Genomic DNA, 17,652 nt, shown 5'->3' with positions numbered 1-17,652 from the left:
GAGACAATTATTTCTTCTGTTCTACTTTCTCTCTACTGGGAGAGGGGGAAAAATGGACACCTTACAAATATTTTGCAAGCTAAACGAGCGCTTGCTCCGATTTTTGCAAAAATACCACCTTGAACGTATTGCAGCTATTTCGAAACTATTTTGAAAACGCTGGCACCAGGTTTTTAGGAGACAGTGCGCAACCCACCTGCAAGCCTATCAATAGCCTTCTGTGGTTACTGAGCCTTTCCTCAACTTCTACAACGCACATATTTAATCGCGGGGCGCGGGGGGGGGAGGCGGCGGAACGAAGCCGATTGTAGACTTAAGCTCATGGTATCCGACGACCAAAAAGCTACAAGAGGGGCTGCCAGCTGACGTCTTTTCGTGTCCAAAGACGGGCAACTCCCCCTTGGAGCTTCCCAGAAGAAAGTCTCTTCCCCGATTGCAACTTCTCAACCTCCCATTGCAACTTCACCAGAGGCCGCCTCGGCTCGGCCCGCCGGTTTGGCCAGCCGCCAAGTGGGCTGGAGCTGGGCGGCGTTCAAGCCCGCTGACTGGCGGGAGCCGAACAAGCAAGTTTGTTGCTTGTTTGGCTAAGGCGGCGGAAGACTTGACACGTTTCTCCACTCGTTCCCCACCCTCCCCACACACACCCCCCACTGCCAACCTGGCCGGGTGAAGGCAAAGAGTGCGGCGTCCCGAGGGAAAAAAAAACCAAAAGAGGAGCGGGTGAGGAGAGTTGGAGGAGCTCCGGGAACAGGGACCAGACGCCGGGGCTTTTACGCGCCTCCGTGCTTCTCCGAGGACGAAGCCGTCGGAAGGGGAAACCCCGGAACGAGTGAGTTGCTCTGCGGTGGAGTTGCGGGTCGCGTGCCGGCGATGGATCAGCTCTTTCAAAGAGTTGGCGGAATTCAAAGGGATAAAAGGACGCCGCGCACCCGGGTCCTCCCATCCTTCTGAATGTTTCCGCCTGCTCCGTACTACTTAACTATGCGGAGTTTTAGGAGCGGGTAAACGTTGAATAGGATTTACTAGAGAAGTGACGGGGCGTCTGCTCCGGCTCCCGCTACCGTTTCAGATTGGAAGAAGACGCCGAGCGCTTTCTTGAAATGTTTGTACTCTCAACTAACTACAGAGAGCAGATCTCCGTATATTAGCCCCCCCCCGCGCGCCCCCGCCCGCAGGTTCCCAAAGCTACAAAACCGTAGTTCACTATTCAAAAATTGGGTAAAGTGTAAATGCTCTCCACCTACATTGGGACTGACTTGAGGTGTGTACCTGTACTTGGTAGATGCTCGGCCTATATAGTTTGTGCTTTGGCCTGTTAGTTAGCCTTCGATTTCTAATTTGTATTTTTAATTATTGATAGTAAGTCACTTCAAAAATTTGAAAAGGTTTAAAAAGTCCTGCTGATTGGCCTAGAAAAAGAAGTGCATCCTACCTGCATCTTGTTGAACTCTGTGTGGTGTGTTTCTCAGAAGACAAATACAAGATTTCACTGCTATTTAAATATTGACATGGATAAGGAGTGCAAACCTTGTAGTGATGAAAGCTATAACATGTCCCAGTCTACAACAGAAAAAATAAAACGAGGGAGGGGGGGATTAAACAGAATTTAAATTAGCCTAGAAGAACTCGGCAGAAGGATTTGTATATGTATGTGTATTGATGATATTTAAGTTTGTTTTAAGGAATAGAACATTGCTGATTATCTTTTTTAATAATGTCTTTTATTTATTTTTATCCCACCTTTATTATTTTTTTACAAACAACTCAAGGCAACAAACATACCTAATATCCTTCCTCCTTCTGTTTTACTCACAAAAACAACAATGACTCTGAGGTGTGTTGGGTTGAGAGAGTGACTGGCCTAAAGTCACCCAGCAGGCTTTCATACTTAAAGCAAGACTAGAACTCACAGTCTCCCCATTTCTAGCCTGGTGCCTTATCTTGGAATAATATCCTGTTTCATTTCTGAAGGTGGAAGAAACTTTGGTTTACATGCAATTAGTATTTGATTTTCATATTGACATGCTGTGGAAAACAGGATTTGTTACAGAAGGATGAATTACTTCTGAAAATACAGGTAATCCTCGACTTACGATCAGAGTTGAGTCCAAACTTTCTGTTGCTAAGTGAAACAATTATGTTTTGCCCCATTTTACGACTTTTCTTGCCATAGATGTTAAGTGAATCACTGCAGTTGTTAATAACACAATTGTTTAGTAATCTAGTTCAGGGCTTTTCAATCTTTTCACTCATTGTACCACTTTTAGGATATGGCAACATCCGAGTACCACCAGTCGCCTAGCAAGGTGTCAAAAACTTGATGACCCCCCCAAAAAAGGAAAAAAGTGATGAAGTACAGGTAGTCCTCGACTTACAACAGTTCGCTTAGTGATTGTTCGAAATTACAATGGCACTGAAAAAAGTGCCCCCCCCCCCAAGCCACAGCCGAGAAAGACACCTGCCTGTCCACCCGGCAGTGCTCTTCCTCCTGTCTGAGGTTTTCATTGTTGTGAGCATTTCTGTTGAGGATTGGCAATGGGGGTGGGGGTTGGTTTTTATTCCCCCCTCCCTGTTTGCTGGGTGGTTGCAGCAGGTATTGGTCACTTCACATGACCTGGGACACTTTGACCGTCATAAATATGAATCAATTGCCAAGCATCTGCATGTAAATCACAAGACCCTGGAGATGCTGCAACATTCTAGCTGATTGACGCTTCTTTAGGGCTCAGCAGAAGTGCCAGGATCAGCTTCGAGCTCCAGCTAGAGTCTAGCGCTGATCCTGGTGCTTCCGCTGAGTCCTGACAGCCCTGAAGAAGCACTGATCCTGGTGCTTCCCTGCAGCTCCAGCCATCTCTTGCTCAGGCTTGTGCGGTGCTGCCACCGGTTCAGCTCATTCTCCTCCCCCGCTACCACTTTTCTAGGATGGTTGTGTACCACCTGCCAGGTGCCAATGTACCACAGGTGGTACCCGTACCACTGGTTGAAAAGCCCTGATCTAGTTTCCCCATTGACTTTGCTTGTCAGAAAGTCCCAAAAAGGGATCACATCATCCCGGGATGCTGCAATTATCATAAATATGAGTCAATTGCCAAACGTCTGAATTTTGATAATGTGACCATGGGGATGCTGCAATGGTCGTAAGTGTGAAAAATGGTCATAAGTCACTTTATTCAGTGGTGGTGTAAGTTTGAATGGTCGCTAAATGAACTATTGTAAATTGAGGACTACAACAGTCTGTATTGGTAATTTTTTTTTCCTGCTTGCTTTCCTGCTTTTCAATTCCGATAGTTTGAGAAGACTGATTTGACTTTTTGTTGAAGAGTATTTTTACAAGAGTTAATTAGAATGGGTTCATAAAATTGATTTTTATTGCTTATGATGAGCCATTTTCCATCCTGAAATGAAGCTTGTGCAGAAAAATACTTCTACAAGGATAGAGCTGAAATGATTTTCATAAACATAATATCAGAGAAAAATATGGTCACAAAAATCTCAAATATTCTAGCTATGACCCTATTCATCATAATGTATGCATTTACTGTACATTATTAGAACCAGTCAGGTATGGTGAAGGTGTTGCCTCAGAAATCTATAGATGAGGGTTGCCAAACTGCCGTCATCCAGAAGCTGCGCCCACCCCATTGCCAGCAATGGCAAAATCATCCCGATACGTTGTGCGACATCACGAGTTTGACATGTCTGCTATAGATTGTGAGTTATATGTCTCCTTTAGGCATGAATAGATTCTCATGGATAAAATAGGAAGGGGAGAGAGTTTCCTTGAGGTGTGTAAAATGGGTGGAAAAATGAAATCTTACAGAATTATTTTAACATAGACCGAGACAATCTCTGAATGTTAAAGTATATATGTACATGTTTATTCATATTTTGTGTAAAATACAATTCCAATTTAAAATAAAGGGGTTTTCTCCCTTTGCAGGATAAGGGAGAAGGATGTTCTTTTGAAAAGTTCAGTACTTTTAAACTGAGATGGCAATATTTATAAAACAGTAAAAATACATTGAGCTTGGGCATAACAGTGTTCTGTTACAACAACAACTATGAGTGAGAACATGTATTGCCTTTTATGACTGAATACTCTTTATTAATATTTTCTTGTAGAACTCATCTTAATTAAGAAAAAAACCCTACATAGATAGGCAGTTTTTAAAAAAGACAAGAGTGAACGAGGAAGGGGTAAGGTGGATTAATACTTTCATTTGGAACGAAGAGGGTATTTTTACAATTTTATTGTTGACTGGTGATGTTTTACATTGATTTAACTGTTGTAACCTGGCAGGAGTTGCCCATTGATTAAAGTGGAACCTCAAATATGGTATAAAAATGGTTATAATCCCCAGTCCCATCCTGAGGCTTCACACCTCAAGTTTCCTTGTATAAGCGGTTGTTTGCCTATAATGTGTCAGAATCCATTTATATCATATTCATAAATGTATGTTTAAAACATTATTCCATGGATCCTGCCATCTCCCAAGGAGGAGGGAACGAATGTGTATTGAGCCTGTATTAGGCATTTCAAAGGAAAAGAGAAGCCTTTTGAACTGGGAACAAAAGGGGGGTTAGGGTAGGAGCATCTGGCTTGTGTCACGGAAGAGAGCAATAAACATAAAAGGTCCTAAGTTCCTTTTTCCCACGAGAGGGATGATACGAGGTAAATGATGGGGGACCGACCAAATGGGGTTAAGGGGGGGTTGAACCGGGAACTCTTTATAAGGGTTTAGTTTGTAGAACAATATTAAGTCCTGTCTTGTATTCCTACAACCAAGCATGTCATAGTAAAGATTTCTTTTGGACTAATATTTGGCTCCAAGAGTTTTGTCTTCCTATGACGTAGTTTGGGGTGGGTCCTGACATCTTTAGTCAAGATGCTGGCCTAGAAATCAGGAGACTGTGAATTGTAGGCCTCTCTTAAGCATGAGTGGGCCAGTCTCTTTCTCTCAGCCCAGCTCAACTCACTAGGTGGGTTGTTGTGGGTGAAAATAAGAGGCAGGAGCATTAGATATGTTTGCTGTCTTGAGTTGGCCCAAAAAATGGCAGAATAAAAAAATTAATAACAAGAACAACTTAAAGGCCTCACATTTCTTTATGGAGGATAAGCAAAATCAGGTTTCTTTTAATTCCATGATATAACTCTCACATTATAAAACAGTGGTGGAACAAATGGTACAAGTCTTTCTTTTAACTTCCAAGTAGGTCATTAATTTTGTATTGCTTTTCTTGGTTCTCGGTGTGCAATTTAATATCTCTTTCATTGATCTTCAGCTACATTTGAAAGAGGCTAGTGCAGGAGTAGGCAGCCTTGGCTATGCTGACTCAGGAATTCTGGGAGTTGAATTCCACGAGTCATAAAAGAGCCAAGGTTGCCTACCCGTGTGCTAGTGGAAAGCATAAAATACAGTCTGTTTCTGTGTGCATAATTCCAGTAGCCATTTGTGGAACACTATCAAGTTAATGATTTCACTGGATTTAGTGTTCCTTTGACCCAAAGTTGAGCTGATTACAGTTCACATGAGTAAATTTAAACTACCTGCTTTTAATAGCCTTGTCACAGTGAATACAACCACTGAGAGAAAACAACAATAGCAAATCAACAAAGCAAGAGAAAAACAATTTGAATTACTGTGTTTTTAAAAATAATGTTTTTAAAAACATTACTAGGTTGTAAAAGAAAAGCCAGTGTTATAGTGCTGGAGAAGACCCAAGTTCTAATCCTCCCTTAGTTACAGAAGTCAACCATGTGACCTTGAACCAATTACTTCCTTTGGGGCAAAAAACTGTCAGGCTTTGCAACAAGCTGGCCGAGAAACAAACCGTCATTGCATCTTGTATCAATAAGCTTTCCGATAACAACTAGGTAAGCACAGTAAAAAAACAGACAGACCTTGTATCCAAACAGGACAATTGCTAAGAAAAAACAATCTGATGCAGATGTTATATGTGTCATATATAAATAGCTGCAGGCTCTAGTTTATTTAATCAGTAGATTAATCTGAAATCTCACATTTTGAGAAATGATTTCATACTCCCAAGCAAACAGTGTTTATGTGCTGGCTCTTTTATCTTATCTATTTTTTTTAAAAAAAGTATAGATTTCTTTCAAGCAATAAGCATTTCAGTGCTATCCCAGAAGGATAGCCAAATGTCGCTTCTTTTCAATTACTGAATGAACCATTGTGAATGAACTATTGGTGTTGATTTAAAGTAGGTTTATCTGCTGATGGGATTTTAATTTGTTTATTCTTAATGATTTCCTGCAGATAAATTGTATTTGCTGCATTAGAAAAAAAAAAGTCCCGGCCTCCTAAAAAACTAATAAATGTATTATAGTAAAGGCTTTTCTAAGCAATCCTATTACAAATAAACTTTTCTTTTTTTAAAAAAAAGTCCTTTGGTTCTGTTATATATTTTTGAGTTCCTAGTTAACAAAAGGGAAAATATTAAATACAGCTTTGTCTGAATGAATGGAATTGAATAAATGTTAGCCATTTTTAAAAGTACTAATAGTTGAGGGTTGATTGAAGTGCAGATTCCTCTGAAAAAATCATTTTACTTAGTTAAAAAGAACTTCCTTATTCTATTGCAAATATTTGAATTACTCGAGAATAAGAATTCTTAAGAACTATAATCAGTGTTCTCAAATCGTGCCAGTCACTTTTGTTGACTCCAAAAATCTCTTAGACTTGTGAGTGCACCCATTAATGTTCTATATATTTTGGATAATTTTTATGGCAGTTAGACAAATGAGCTAGTCATATCAAATGCTAAGGATGAGAAATGTAGCTAAATGAAATATATTAGCATTTATTTTAAATGGGCAATTCTGGTAGAAATTGAGCTGACCATAGCCTTTTAAGTGGTTTTATTTTATATGCAATAAGCTACTTGTATATTGGAGAGACATTTTGCTATACTACACAACGAAATCTTTCATACTAGGACATATAAAGGTGAAATGGCTTCTGGTGCCAGTCAGCTTCCCAATAAACCACTTTTCCCTTAAAGTTGGAAGCCTATTTCTGTACACAGACACTCCTTAGGTTTCACATGACAAACACGTAGTTGTTTTACTGTAAGTACTTTCAAGGCTATTGAACTAGGCTAAATGCCATATAGATTTGCAACTGGGTACCTATTTTGTGTTCTTAAATTTAGAAGAGCAAAGAGCTAGTAAGAGCATATTTGTTTCCCAAAATCTTGTAAGATTTATGTAAGCATAGCAGAGACCTGCAGAAACACACCAGATAATAGTCTGGTTCTCTAGAAAGACTGCTTTCTCTTAAGCACATCGGCTGAAGTTTACTCTCTGGTCATAGGGATACAATCATCACAAAAGGCTCTCAAATCAATCCACTGTTTCTTTTTCCTACACATGTGGAAAGAGAGAAAATGTGTTCTTCGTAATTATGGAATGAGAGTGAAAATAAGAGAAAGCCACCAGCATAATCAGTAGCCAGAGTTTTTTTTAATTACATTTATATCCCGCCCTTCTCCAAAGACTCACGGCGGCTTACAAGCTTAGCAGTAGCCTTCATTCTATGTATATGCCTGCTTGTTAGGGCTTTCACACACACCCCCAAGCGGCATTATTACAAAGTCAGCTTATTGCCCCCAACAATCTGGGTCCTCATTTTACCTACCTCGGAAGGATGGAAGGCTGAGTCAACCTTGAGCCTGGTGGGATGCGAACCTGCACTAATTGCAGGCAGCTGGTGTTACTTAAGGAGGCATTAGCCCACTGCTCCACCAAGGCTCTTTTTTAAATAGATTGGCCAGATGAGCTTAATAAGTCCAGATATCAGCAAAACAGGAGCCAGTTAATGATATTGCTTGTATTTTGATCATAATATTTAGTGTGCTGCTTTCCCCCCCCCCCCAAATTTCTATACAGTTTCTGTACAAAGGACTGCTTGAAGTCAAGATAGTAAAATTAAGTTGTGTGCCACATTGGTTTGGATCTCTCTCTTTTGGTATGCTTCCTGCCTCAAAATAGTAAGAAATCATTTCATTGTTATCGGACAATTGAACAACTGAATTTAGAAGAATGCTTCAGGAGCCATCAGAAAGAACCGGGAGGCTAAAGACAAATGTATACGATGGTATATGTGTGTATGTGTATGTATGTTTGGATAGATAGATAGATAGATAGATAGATAGATAGATAGATAGATAGATAGATAGATAGATAGAGGTACAGATACACACAAAATTTAATTTCACTATCTTGACTTCAAAGCAGTCCTTTGTACAGAAATTGTATAGAAATTCAGGGGAAAAAGCAACACACTAAATATGTGTATTTATATTATATTATCTTTTTGAATGAAACTTGATTCCTTAAGACTTCTTGGCATAAAGGTTTTCTTTCCAACAGAAAAAAAATGATTTACCAAGTTCTTTTTCTAATGTGTGTACATGTGTACATTTATTTTCAATTTATCTTGTAATCTTGGAATTTACGGATGGCTTCTTATCCTATCCTATTCAAATCTGGCCTTGCTTTGCTTTTTGAAGTCAGCTAAGATCACTTAGATGCTATCATCCAGAATTATATTTAAAATAAAAGATTTGCATACGTTGATGTTTTCATAGGAAATGATGAAAATCAACAATATGTAGTGCAAACAATAGATACTCATATTTATTTTATTTATATAAAGAGCATGCTTTGAAAACACTACTGTTTAAAAATTTATTTACTGTGGAATGATAGATTCTTTGCACAGTGGTGGGATTCAGCCAGTTCGCACCACTTCGGTAGAACCGGTAGCTAATTTTTTGTTGCCCAGGCCCAGAAAGGACTTCCAGAAGCGGCATCCACACAGAGAACCGGTTGTTCACATATCTGAATCCCACCACTGCCTTTGCATATTGATTCACATTCCTTGGGTAATGCGCAAAATATAAATGCCTCTTCCTTGTGGAGTAGCTAGCATTGTAAAATATTTATGTTTCTTTCTGTAAATACAATTCTTGCAATCCATAATTGTAAAAGAAACATATAGCAGAAAGTTGTGGACTACCTAGTCTCTAACGGAAATGAAATTCCTTATATTACATCTACTATTTCTTATGGAATAACCAGTAAAACATGAAACCTTGGCATATCTTTTGTAAAAAGATATTAATATTAGGCACCTTAAGTTGCTATTCAATTTAGATTAAAAAATATTGATTACCCCAGAATATATAAGGTTTAAAAATGCTTAAGTTTTTAAATAGCATATGCCCTTAGTCCAATCATGACTTGGTCCAATGCAATCAGCCTTACAGGTTTAAAAAATGCTTAAGTTTTTAAATAGCATATGCCCTTAGTCCAGTCATGACTTAATCTAATGCAATTAGCCTTATAGGTCTATTGTGTGGATAAAAAAGAGAACCCATACATGTTACTTACGCTGTACGGAAGCAGTAGATTCAAACTTTGCAAAGGGGAAAATGAGCTCTGCATTCTAACTAATCCTTCCTCATTCCCATAACTGGCCCTCTAACAGGATAAAACTGTGTGCTTAATTGGACCATCCAGTCCACAAACTGTCTAATGCAAGACTTCTCATGTGTTTATTGTCACTTTTACTATTATGCACATGAGGAGTGGACGGGTTTTTTTTTCAGTTGTATGACGCATTCAGTGGGTTTTTAAAAATTATTTTGATAACCTTCCATTTATGTTCTTTGGATTTAGGTGCTTTCAGGTCAGTTTATTTTCCTTATTTCTTTTGTTTCTTCATGTTAATCTAGAGAAAATTATGCTATTAGTATTCATGAGAATGTTATCCATTTCAGCCATAGATTCTGAACCCCTAGCTCTGTTCTCATGTCCACTGCAAATACTCCTTTTGTGCTTCATGTTTTAATGGTATAATTTAGATTGACAGATGCTAGTCCTGATTTGGATCAAGACTGGTCAGTCTTTTTTTTCCAGAATTGCTTGTATGAATTTTGCCTTAATAAGACATTTATCTGTATATGGGTTAGGGGTAGAAATCTTACATCTTTTTCTCCATTTTTCTACAGATCTTTGAGGATGAAAGTAGAAGCCAGTCACATCCAACCACTTGAATTGGCAGAGGAGACTTACGGCAAAGGGAATGATCATTCCACGATGTCTCTAGAATATATAGGGAAAAGTACAGATATTAAGACTTACATGCTAAAGAAATTGAAGAAAAATTGCAGCTGTAGCCCCACTAAAGCCAAAGATCTGCTTTTCGGTTTTCTCCCAGTACTGACGTGGCTCCCCAAGTACAAACTGAAAGAGTATTTCTTGGGTGACCTTATGTCTGGCATAATTGTAGGAATTTTGCTAGTTCCACAGTCCATTGCTTATTCCCTCTTGGCTGGCCAAGAACCTATCTATGGTCTATACACATCATTTTTTGCAAGCATCATTTATTTTCTGTTTGGAACTTCCCATCATATCTCGGTTGGCATTTTTGGTGTACTCTGCTTGATGGTGGGAGAAGTGGTAGACCGTGAATTACAGATGGCTGGGTATGATTCAGTATCGGTTGCTTCTTCTGATATGAATGACCTCATAAATGACACATTGGTGTCTTGGACTGCCAATCAGACTTCACAGAAAGTATGTGATAGGAGTTGCTATGCAATTACTGTTGGAGCAACTGTGTCTTTCATAGCTGGGATTTATCAGGTAAGAAATTGCAGTTAAAGGGGATCCCCTTCATCTGAGATCAGTTCTTTATCTTTTGGGGACTTAGTGTGCAAAATTGGAGGCAGATAGACATAAGAACTGTAGCGTAGATTTCTCCCTCCTGTATCCTACAGACATACAGGTAAAAAATGTGATAACAGTAAGTAAATTGCAATTCTAAGCGCTGTAATCTCCAAACAGCAGGAAGGGGCCAATTATGGAAGACAATTTTAGTATTATATCTATACTTTGAATTAAAGGAATGAGCATCTGTAATTCTTACAGGTTGGGCCTGGTTAGACTTGAATTTTCAAATTTATTTGGGAAAAATGCTTATTTCATATTCCCGAATTTAATTTTTTTAAAAATATTCTAGATACATGTTATATTGCTTATTCTGCCCAGGAGTAGGATCATTGATCATTGATCTGAACAGAGGTACTTGGATGCAAAACAGATAGAGGTAGTATGTTTCATCCTTAGTACCTTTTCATGATCTCTGAGGCCTTATGGCTACCATACAATCCCAGGAAAAGATACAGTTCCTTTAAGGAGCCACCAGTAGATAACGACAAAAGTCCACATGCTAGATCTTATGAACCATTTTTTGTTGTTGTTTCATTGCGTACTTCCAATACTAACGTGTGGTGTTTTTCTTCAGATTAGTACGATGGACAAAGGATATTTATGAAGTGACTGTAGGCTTCTTGGTTTTCTTCCCAATAGTTTTATTAAGGATTATATTAAACATAAAACAAATAGAGAAACCTGATACAAAGAGATAGATATAGTTATAGCTGATATATGTAGATATTGATAGAGATACAGATGTCACTACGTAGATAGAGGTGTAGCATGGAAAAAATGGGAAAAGCCCCTCGCAGAAACGATAGCAAAAAAAAGAAACTTTCCTCTTCATCCTCAAGAAGCAGATTCAACATCAGACAAAATTTATATCAAGGCAAACATGTGCATATCACAATTAAATCATGCATAATGTAAGGTTAAGTGGCTTTAAAAAAACATTGGCAATCTTAAGTAGAAATATATTTTAAAAAAAAACTAAAAAATTTATCATAATAATAAACATGTCGAAGAACCTGAAACAAACCCAAAGCTAATTGTAAATAGCATGATATATTAAGACCTATCTAATAACATGTACTTCACCTTTCAGCCTCGTTTGCTTTGTAAATACCGAAGCATCATCTAATCTTTGGCCTTTGTCTTTAGGTTGCCATGGGCTTCTTCCAGGTGGGCTTCATCTCTGTGTACCTCTCTGATTCCTTGCTCAGCGGATTTGTTACTGGCGCATCCTTAACCATCCTTACCTCCCAAGCCAAATACCTCTTGGGTCTAAACATTCCACGGAGCAGTGGCATTGGCTCTCTCTTAAATACATGGATAAACATATTCAGAAACATCCATAGGACCAACACCTGTGACCTCATCACCAGCTGCTTGTGCTTTCTTGTTCTTATTCCAGCAAAAGAGTTAAATGAGCGGTTCAAATCAAAACTTAAGGCTCCCTTGCCCACTGAGCTTTTAGTGATCATAGTAGCCACGTTGGTGTCTCATTTTGGGAAGTTGAAAGAGAAATATGATTCCAGTGTGGCTGGGCATATACCAACTGGATTTCTACCACCACAATCGCCAGATTGGAGTCTAATTCCTAACGTGGCTATGGATGCAATGCCCATAGCCATTATTGGCTTTGCCATTACTGTGTCTCTTTCAGAGATGTTTGCCAAGAAACATGGCTATACGGTTAAACCCAACCAGGAAATGTACGCCATTGGTTTCTGCAACATCATCCCGGCTTTCTTTCATTGTTTCACAACCAGCGCGGCCCTTGCCAAGACTCTAGTTAAAGAGGCAACTGGCTGCAAGACTCAGATCTCTGGTGTGGTGACTGGTTTGGTCATTTTGTTAGTTCTCCTTGTGATTGCTCCCCTCTTCTATTCGCTCCAGAAATGTGTGCTAGCGGTCATAATCATTGTCAACCTCAAAGGAGCCTTGCGAAAATTTGGTGAACTGCCCAAAATGTGGCAGTTAAGCAAAATTGACACACTGATCTGGTTTGTCACTATGTTATCTTCAGCACTGATAAGCACTGAACTTGGCCTTCTTATTGGGGTCTGTTTTTCAATGATTTGTGTCATTCTACGGACACAAAATCCAGAAGGACAGCTACTTGGTCTGGTAGCAGACTCTGAAATCTATGAACCCCTCCCTGCCTACAGTGGCCTTCAAGTTGAGACAGGCGTCAGAATTTTTCGCTTTGAAGCACCAATATACTATGCAAACAAAGAGAACTTTAAGTCCATGCTGTACAAGAAGGCTGGAGTCAATCCTTCGTTGGAACTGGCAGCCAAGAGAAAGCTAGAAAAGCAAAAACACACTGAAAAATCAGATGGTGCCAATGGAAAACAGGCAGAAACTTCAGTGCAGTTTGTCTCTCAGCAACTCGCATTCCATACACTAGTAATAGACTGTTGTGCAGTGCAGTTCTTGGATACAGCAGGGATTCATACACTCAAGGAGGTTCAAAGGGATTATGGGGAAATTGGCATCCAAGTGCTGCTGGCTCAGTGTAATCTCTCTGTGAGGGACTCCTTACAGCGAGGGGAGTATATGAAAAAAGGAGAGAAGCATTTTCTCTTCCACAGTGTGCACCAAGCTGTGGAATATGCATTATGTACTTATAAGCATAACGGCAACTCTTTCTCTGAAATCTAATGCAAGTAAAAGCTTCCAGTTTAACGAGACTAATGATGCTGGGCATTGTATATACTGTGTATCTCAAAATTGTAAAGGGCAATTTTTTTTCACCTGCTGTTAATACAAGATTATAAACAAATTCATTTTGTACCTTTCGTTTTGCTCTGCTGAATGGCGCACTGAAAAAGTAGCGATGAATCCTATGCCTGAAGTGGTGTGGATAACTCCACTCATAAGTTGTGCTTGGCCAGAAGAACAAATAACTCAAAACGTTTAATGTGCATCACAGAGTGGACCCATCTGGTTTGGATGCCTTTAGGACCAAAAGTCTTGTTCCCACACTGCTGGGCAGGTAGCATCACCACTGTTCGGGGTGTTTCTTTCATGAAAGGAAAAATTCCTGCTGCTTTATGTTTGTACCCTCTCCTCCTCCCCTTCTTGCAACTCCATTGGTACCTCTCAAAAATGGTTCTGAATTATGTGGGTGTGTCATGGTAAACTATTTGGGGAGGAAAGATCTCAGAAAAATGGACAGCCATCTGATTTGGGGCATTTCCCCCACTTTAGACACCTTGCCCCACATCACTGAATGTAGAATAAACTACGTCAAATTAGGTGGCCATGGGAATAGAGTAGGAAAGAAGCTGTTTCTGTCAAAATTTCTATTCGCTTAAGAGTGAAGACTGTGTTTTATTCAGCTGCCAATTTCAGTTGTTTTTTTTCATAATTCAAGACAGCAATTTGCGTTGTGATTTTTCTTATGCTAAGAAATGACTGCAAATATCTGCATACCTGAGTTCTACAGTGAACCTGAGTTTTGAAAAATATTAGCTGTGTTTAAACCAATTGAATGCCTCATTTGGGTTCTAAAGGCCATATCATTGAGCATTACATATTTTAGAATGTTAGGTGAAACACTGTATGAAGCACCTATAAATAGTTCTTAACTTACAGCCATATTGTACAGTAGATACTTAGTCTGTTTAGATTTTATTTAGGAAATAGAAACACTAACTCTTCGTTTAGCAAAACTAATGGATGATGGCCAAGGTTAGCTCTTTGTCTGTCTGCCTGCCCCTCAAAACAATTAGTTATTACTATTAAATAAGGGATCTAGTGAATAATCATTTTTACAGGTAGACTATAGTCTTTCATTGTACTTTTCTTTTTGTGTGTCCCCCCAAAAACTCTGCAGAAATAAGACATGTACATTGTTTTAAAATTCTCAGGATAGATATATGAAATGTTAACTGAAAATGTAATGAAACATTATTGGCACACCTTAAAAGATTCCTTTCCATTATTTGTTACAGTGCTAGGTCTGTCATAAAGGGTATTGAGGGTTTTTGAGAATGAAAATTTCATTTTCATTACCTATAAAGAAACATTGCTATTTCTGCATTGCGGTTGTTAGTTTTCTTGGCACAAAAGAAAAGGGCTGTAACCATTATTAAAGAAGAATTCCTTTATAGTCTCTTCTGGAAAAATGAAGATCTAGCATAGATAACGGCAAAAGTAAAATGTCTATTGGGTTACAGAGTTTATTGTTAAAGTATGATATAATATTCCAATTCTAATATTTGCTGCATATTAGAATTACTTGTGTCTGAATGTAGGAGTTAAGATCCACAAAATATATAGAAATTTGAAATTAAGAAATCTAAATGAAAAATTTAAAACTTATTTCATTGACCTAGAAACTTCCCCTTTTTTCTGAGTTATTTGAAAAAAAATATTAGTTGACTTGAACAGAAGACATGGATATTCATAAGATTAATAGTAGTCAGAGTTTCTTCTACGCAAACATTTCCAAAAAGGGTCAGAAGGATGTTCATCAATAAAGCATGAAGGCATTATTTGTCTTCTGCGTTCACTGGCATCCTGAAGGTTTTATGAAAGCATAGCAACTAATAGCTCTTGGTACAGGATACCTTTACTGTGTGACTTTGTGTAACCCAGAGATAAATGGCCAAGTGCCTGGCAGTGCCACAGCATCAAGAATTCATCTTTGGGTAGTTGCTGCGCTCTGTACCCCACCTGGATTAAAAAAAATCAAATAGAATGTCCCTAGAGTAAGGGAAGGTAAAATACTATGGTTTGTTTGTAAATAAATGCTTTGTAACTGGCTGTGTCCATATTAACAGCAATTTTGTGAGAGCACCCATGAGCTTGTGTCAAAATTCCAAACATGCCCAATAGTCGAAAAGGGTTATTTAATCAAAGGTCTAAAAGCCACCTAAACTGTGGAAACTACAGTGTCTTGCTAAGAGAAGTTCTGTTTGCAAATGTGTCCAATTGCAATTGTTAATATTAAATCCTAATGTGAATTAAGGGAGACCAAGATATGTCTCTTGCTTTTTACATGCAGCTTGTAATTTATGGCTAAATCTCTAGGGGGCACAATTTACTAGAGAGGTATCTGCTTGACTTTTTTTAAAGACTAAGAATTGGCCATGTCTAAAGATATAGTAAATTGCAGGTGGGGTTGAATGCATTTATTAGTTTACATTTTCTGGGACGTAATAGTAATAGTGTCTTTTCACCGTCATTCTTGCATAATGGATTATAATTTTAGGAAGAGGCTTCTTGGCTTTTTAAAAATAACCGTAAAATTACTTTCATTGTTTAAAAAGATTTGATTTTGAAGTATTATAAAACATTATAGCGAAGTCTTATTAAGACAACAATGTACATTCTCATAACTACTAAAATACAATTCACAACTGGAAATCACACTGCAGTAAACATATTGAAATTGGTAAATCGGAGGCCTTTTAAAATAAAAGGCCCACGAATCTTCCAATTTCGGTATGATATCTGGTTTACTGGACTGGTTTGAAAATTATGTGGTTTTTCATTGTGACCATTCCCTCCTCTGTTGCTATCTCAACTGTTTTTGTGTGGTTTTCAGTTAAGTTTGTTAAGGAACTGCAGATATATTACCTCAGAATTACAGGTCTCCCTCCATTTGAATCTGCATAATAAAAAATCATAAGAAGTTTCTACTGCTTTCAGTTGTGTTACATTCTGATGGAAGCTTTTTGTTTCACTTGAGGTGATTACGGTACTTTTTTCCTTAGAAATATTTTGTCCTTGAATGAATACATTATTGGGAGACAGCAGACTGTGTTTCTGTGGATGTTTTTAAGGAAAATAGGTATATTTGTCAACCAGTTATTTCTGAAAGGATCTTAGTGTAAATCCCTTCAATGTTGCATCCAGAGAAGGGAAATTGACCGTAGGAGTCTACCAGTACCAGTGATTTTCCAAAAATAAGTGTGGAAAATAGTCTTAAGGAGTAAAGCTATTTTCCATGAAGCTTAGATTTAAGAACAGAAAAATTCAACAGAAAATTAGTAGGTTTACACATTTCACAAAGGCATGTTACAGTATTTTCTGCCTTAATATTTAATATTAACAGCTTCCGTAGTTACTTTGTAAACTAGGATTAAGCAAAAAACATGGCTTAGTGTAAATGCCAACCTGGCCTAAATAAAATTAATCTGCATGAAGAAATGTTAATTTTTAATGAGAAATACTTTTTTTCCTGCTTGAATCTTTTAAGATGAAATGCAACTTAATTTTACAGAGAATGTTTCTGTATGCTAACAGCCAGTGAAATTAACATCCATCAAAAGATGCTGCTGATAGCTGTTTGTGTTGCTTCTAGAATATGTAATACACTATAAATCTTGGCATTCAGTAATTGAATATATTTTTAAATGATACTTTTAATAAGTGTCATACTACTAATTTTAATTTGCATTTTACAGGATTGTAACCATAAACCTTGTAAGCATTCCTACTTGAATATTTTCCATTACCGGTAATTGCTTTGCCACTGTCTTACTTAGCCCTAAGTAATTTTAATATTTGCTTTTTCACAAAAACAAAAAGGTGGGGCCTAGACCAAAAGAGGCATGAAGTGACTTCAAATGAATATAGCCATTGTTTTTTTTATCTTTCTGCTTTGCTAATTTATTTTTTCAAAACTGCTACAATTTTTCCCCACAGGGCATGCTTCATATCTTTATTATCATGCACAGCAAGATGCCTTTTGCAGAAATTTTTCACTTATTATCCTAATAGCAGCATATTCATGTGTGCATTTTTTAAATCACCTGCTATGACAGATTTATTTAATAGCCTCCTTGCCCTGAGGGGAGAAGAGCAAGGTTAGCTCTGGGGACTGGTGAATCCAATGGATACAGTTGAAATGGTTCAAATGCCACTATGGAGCTATTTGTTTCCAAACCACC

At 38.1% G+C, this 17,652-nt stretch overlaps 1 protein-coding gene across 1 annotated transcript; it reads left to right on the top strand.

The window, feature by feature from the left end:
• The first annotated feature begins 613 nt into the window (after positions 1-613).
• Positions 614-16,251, top strand: LOC308664465 (sulfate transporter-like). The gene is made up of 3 exons (XM_081321706.1): positions 614-829; positions 10,036-10,672; positions 11,906-16,251. Exons 2-3 carry the CDS (start codon positions 10,046-10,048, stop codon positions 13,409-13,411), a joined length of 2,133 nt encoding a protein of 710 aa, XP_081177832.1. The 5' UTR covers positions 614-829; positions 10,036-10,045; the 3' UTR covers positions 13,412-16,251.
• Positions 16,252-17,652: the final 1,401 nt, after the last annotated feature.

This window comes from Vipera berus (assembly GCF_964194415.1).
Source record: "Vipera berus genome assembly, chromosome: 2".
NCBI classification, from domain to species: domain Eukaryota; kingdom Metazoa; phylum Chordata; class Lepidosauria; order Squamata; family Viperidae; genus Vipera; species Vipera berus.
This window is presented reverse-complemented; position numbering and strand designations above follow the sequence as displayed.

Excerpts from the sequence above, each read along its gene's own strand:
- LOC308664465 (XM_081321706.1), top strand. The coding sequence starts at position 10,046 with ATGAAAGTAGAAGCCAGTCACATCCAACCACTTGAATTGGCAGAGGAG. Across the intron at positions 10,673-11,905 it reads TCATAGCTGGGATTTATCAG|GTTGCCATGGGCTTCTTCCA; the intron begins GTAAGAAATTGC and ends CTTTGTCTTTAG.